The sequence below is a fragment of the Lipotes vexillifer genome, unplaced genomic scaffold (genome assembly GCF_000442215.2).
Source record: "Lipotes vexillifer unplaced genomic scaffold, Lipotes_vexillifer_v1.1 scaffold2225, whole genome shotgun sequence".
Taxonomy (NCBI): domain Eukaryota; kingdom Metazoa; phylum Chordata; class Mammalia; order Artiodactyla; family Lipotidae; genus Lipotes; species Lipotes vexillifer.
Window position 1 is genome coordinate 466,476 of NW_006798684.1, and position 5,101 is coordinate 471,576.

At 54.4% G+C, this 5,101-nt stretch overlaps 1 protein-coding gene across 1 annotated transcript in view; it reads right to left on the reverse strand.

Moving 5' to 3' along the window:
* Positions 1–5,101, reverse strand: part of DNAI1 (dynein axonemal intermediate chain 1) — a 60,762-nt gene that overhangs the window by 19,388 nt on the left and 36,273 nt on the right. Inside the window, exons 11-12 of the mRNA XM_007470767.1 lie at positions 4,119–4,236; positions 3,816–3,859 (exon numbers count right to left, since the gene is read on the reverse strand). Of these exons, the coding sequence (XP_007470829.1) occupies positions 3,816–3,859; positions 4,119–4,236 (162 nt within the window). The remainder of the gene's footprint in view (positions 1–3,815; positions 3,860–4,118; positions 4,237–5,101) is intronic.

Below are 5,101 nucleotides of genomic sequence, written 5' to 3' on the forward strand. Positions count from 1 at the left end.
TCTTCCGATGACAATAATGAAACCCTCCCTCAGTTTCCCACACCCCAGCCCTGCCACCTTGGACTCCAGGAACAGATATGCCCCTTGGGTTAGGATTTTCGTCTCCAAAGGCAGGGGACTGGCCCAAGGCTGCCCCCAAGAAAGTACATCAGTGCTAGAGTGTTCCAAACCTCCAGTGTGGCCCACAGACCGTGGTGCCAGGCTGGATGCAGCCTTCCAGGTAGCTGGGCTTTTCCAAGAGCTCTCACCTGATTAGAAGTCATATTTAAACAGTGTGGGAAATAAGAGCACAGCCTTGGAGACAGAATACATCAAGCGGGACATTTAATTTGATTTAGGGAAAATGAGGCAAACATTTGAGAACCTAAATAACTAACCAGTAATTAAACTAACAATGGGAATGCCCTTGCACTACAACCCAGTGAGCACAGTGGCCTTTACGGACTGTATTTACAAAGAGACCTGACAACATAATTAGTCCTGTAAATTTTACACAGCCTGCAGCTGAGGAGTGATGGATTTTGTGTGTGGAGGATGAACAGGGAGAAATGAGGTGGATGAATTTCCATTTTCAGTAAATGAAATTAACACTGCTTAATTAGTGAAGCTGACAAATAAATGATCAGGAAAGATTTAAATCCCTACAAGTGCATCCCTGGCCTGGGCAGGCTGACGGACCGGCCAGGAGGTGGTGGGGCAGAGTGGGAATGGGTTTAGCGCTGGGACTCAAGGCCTGACTCTGGCCCCTTTTGAGGGTGCTGTCCCTCAGAGGCTGGGCTGAGGGACAGCTGGCTCTTCTGCCTTTCTAAGATGTGTCCTGCTGGGAGGCTTCCTCCCTGTCTCCTGTGTGATAGCCAGTCAGGACCACACAGTGTCTAGGATGTGTTCCACCATCCCTGCCCAGCAGATCATGAGGAGTCCCCATTTCCCTGCTGTGAACGGCCTAATGGGCTGGAAAGCACCCCTTCAGTGCAGCAGGCTGATATAATTGCATCCCAGCTTTGCCCCGTGGGCCAGCTCTTCCTAGACTACCTCCTTTGCCTTCCAGTGTTCCTCTATCTGCTTTCACCTGCTGACAGCCTTTCTTCATTCTGCTGAGACATGGAGCCTGGCCCTAGAGGGCACCCCAGTCTCTGCCCTATATGCAGCCTGACATGTCCACCATCTGGTACGCAGCAGCCACGAGGGGAGGCGGGTGTGATCGCTTCTGTGCGGTTGCAGGTAGTTGCCCGGGCTCTTTTCCTCACCTGCTTGCTCCTGGCCTGGCTCCAGACGACCAGCCTTGGCCCCAGTCCCTTCCTAAGGTGCATGCCTACCCCTGCCCAAGTCTTATTTGGCTGGGTCAGAGAATCAACATCTGGGAATTCCAGGCAAAAGGAGCCCTGGGCTGAGCTCATCAGGGTCAAACCCAACAACAAACCCAAATTCTCACTTTAGAGTCTGGCCACAGGAGGCCGAGTGTGATAATGGGAGGTTGGCTGCTGGGAATTTCCGAAGACAGTGTGATGGATGCTGGTGAGCCAGCTGCCCCTCACAATGACCCCATCCAGTAACTAGGGTGCCTTTTGCCTGCCTCAGCTTTGCCGCTCTTTCTTCCAGGGAGGCACCTGGGCACTTGAGAGCATGGGACTCCCAGGTGTGACCTCAGGAGTGAATGCAGGGGCCCCTCTGCATTCCAGCCCAGCCTGGCTCTGCTCAGGCCTCCGCAGATTGATGCTGACATGTACAAGGCTCTGGAGAATAGATGCCCGTTGGAAAACTGGTCAACAGCTCCCATACCAGTGACAGCAAATACCACTGCCACCGCCGCTGCTGGGCCCAGCTCTCTAAGAGAAGAGGTAGGGGCCTTGTCTGATACCCCTCTGTCCCTATAGCCCCCGCTCTCTGCTCAGGGCCCCGGAGGGTCCTTCAGGAAAGCTAGGAGACAGAATGCCAGACAAGTCAGCAATGGTTGTCCTTTATGTGCGAGTGGTTCCTACAGCTCATGGGGCACATTTGCTGCTTTTCTTCCACGCATGTCTCATGACGGCCCTGGGACAAAGGGCCCGCAGGTGTCAGCCTTTCCAGGTCACCAGTGAAAACACCAAAGCTGAGAGCAGCTTCTGGCCCCAGGTCACACCACTGGGAAGTGACCCTCCAGCCAGAAGGTCTGCAGCTGATAGCAGTGCCATCCAGGGACGTGGATGTGGCCAACAAAGGACAAAGAGACCCTTCCTGGGTGTGTGCCTGCCCAAAGGAGGCCTCTGGGCCTGTTGGGCTTGGGGCCATCGATTCCTGTGGGGTGGGTTGCTCTTCACCGCTCCTGGCTAAGGCTGCCCCCATGGACAACCTCTGTATGACCCCAACCAGCTGACGCCCCTCCTGGCCCTCGGCGAGAGGAGGATAGGGCTAGGGCTGAAGCAGTTTCTCCTCCCACCTGCTGGGGAGCACCCCACATCCCTACCTCAGTCCTGGGCAGAGAGCCTGGGCTGATCAGCCTCAGAGAGGGGTCCACACCCACTCCTGGGAGGGCCTGCTCAGCCCCCTGCCCTGTTCCCGGCCCAGTAGCTGCAGCAGAGGGGGAGGAATGTGCTAGTTCCCTGCCAGAGGGGGTGGGCGCTTCCCTCTTGGCAGTAGCCCATCCTCAGGAGTGGGGACACAAAGCGGGCATTTAGGGCATCCTCAAAGGCGGCCCAGACCATGAGACTGGGCGCAGCTCCAAGGGCTTCTCCCTGAGAGGAATGACAAACACCCACTCCTCCCGGCCCTCCCCTCCCTCCCTGACACTGGTCAAAGAATGGGCTGGGCGGACAGGCGGTCTGAGGGGCAGAGACCAGGAGCTTGGACGCCTGCCAGCCAGCAGCAGCTTGGAGAATGGGAAGGTCTTCCTGTCCGCAGAAGCTAATCCTCGTAGCCAGAGAACATGTTGTTCGCCTAGGGAGCTGCGGCTAACGCGAAGTATGGGGCCCTCTCCCGTTAGGAAGCGGGAACGCCCAGGCCAGAGCAGAGGCAGGGGCTTCCGCAGGGACCAAGGAACACGAAGGGAAAGCAAAGTGCCACACGGTTTCCACAGTGCTGCCTCCTGCTGTGGGGTGATGGAAACTGGCGGGGACGGGAGCACCCCGGAAGGCGGTGGTCTCCCAGGGTTCGGGGCCGGTGATGAACGTCAAGCGCTTGCCGCCCTTCCGCACCCCGCCTGCTCCAGGGCCTGCTCAGGAAACTCTCCTTCTTCAGGCCGCACCACCAAATCCCTCCCCGGGTCTGGTCCCGGCTACCTTCTCACCCTTCCCAAATCCACTTCTCCATCTCCACTCCACGCTGGTGGTTCGGATCCTGCCGTCTCTCCTTGGGATGCCTCCCCAGTCTCCTAGCTGGTCTCCAGCCTCCAGTCTCACGCCTGCAAATCCCCCCTGCAGCGGTTGTGTCCCAGCCCTTCTCAAATTGCTTCAGTGTTTTCCCCTCCAGAGAAGGTCCAAGTTTCCTGGAATGGCTTACCAAGCCCTTTGGGGGCTAACCCTGGCCCCCTCTACAGCTTCATTTCCTCCCATATCTCTCATGCCTCCAGACCTTTGCATGTGCTGTTCCCTCTGCCAGAAGTCCTCTCGCCCTCTTTCTTTACCATAATAACTCCTTCGAGGCTCATTTTGGCATATTCCTTCATCCAGCACTAATTGCCAGTATGACGGTGGGTCCTCTCCATTAGACTGTGAGCACCCTGAGGGTGCTAGACTTAGTCATCTTTGTATCTTTCACACCTGGCAAAGAGCTCTGCACTGAGTAGGTACTTCGTGTTTGCTGGTTGAGTGAGAAAATGAACAAATAGCCAGATTACTTACAGGAGCCATGTCCCACCGCAAACAGATCATTGTACTTTGGATTCCTGCAAAAGAAATAAGAACCCCTTGGCCCAGGAAATGGACATGGCTCTCCCCTGTACAGTGGTGCCTTAACTACACTGTAGACATCTACCGTTGAGCTTAGAGACCTGGGACGATCCCATAAGAATCCCAGTCTCACTTTTTTCCATAATGCTACACGTCACCTTCAAAGGGATTAAGCCCGGTAGAAGCGCCCTGCTCAGGGCTTGGCACGCAGCAGGCGCTCAGGGATTCCAGGTTTTCTGCAATGTCTATACTCACCAGCAGAGGGCGGTGACGGCCAGGCGCTTGGCTTTGTCATTTTGGAACTTCCAGAGAGGCAGCAGCGTACCCTCCTGGTCCCGGTATTCGTCAGCAGCATCCTCGTAGTACTTAAAATCTTAAACACACACAGGCTGAGTCAGCCCTGGGACTGCCACTTTCTGTCTGGACCTCCTCGGCCAAAACAATTAACCTCTTTGTATTTCAGAGTGGGAATAGTAATAGTACCTATCTCAAAGGACTGTTGTGAGGATTAATTGCTAATATATGTAAAGTACTTAGAAAAATACCTGGCACAGAGTAAGCTCTCTACAATGTTGTTGTTACTGTCATTGTTGTTTTTTGAGGTAAATTACATTAAAGTGGCTATGTCCTCGAGGATAATAATTCTAGGTCTGTCCATCTTCATATCCACGGCCAAGCCCCGCTGGAATGAAGCTGCCTGGCTCCCTCATGGGTCCTTTGAGCTCAAGTTCATCTCCTGCCCTAAATTGTCTCTACCTCCTGTTTCCTCTAACTTAGGTAGAAGCCCCCTCCATCCTTGTACTTGTCTAAAGCAGAAATCTTGGTAAACCTTGACCCATCATTTCTCATGTTTTCCTTCTGATTATCTTTTTAGTCCATTCACTTCTCTCCAGACCCATAGCCACTTCCTAGGTTCAGGCCCCAAATGCCATCACCCAGACTCTTACGCCAACCTCCTAGCTGGTCTCTCTACCTCCGGACACTCCTCCAGTCCACATTCTGCAGAATAAACCACCGCCCCTACTGTCCTGAAAACCCCTCGATGGCTCCCCTTGCACAGGGGCTCCCTGGTCAAACCGAGGCTCCTGGCCACTACTTCCATGTCATTTCCAGCCAACTGTTCACCTACCCTCTGTATCAAACAGTGTCTAAAATGTCCTGCTCCTCCTGAAAACTCCCACTCACTCTAGATCCAGATCAGTCTCCCCCTGCTCTGTGAGGCCTTCACTTTCCTGCTG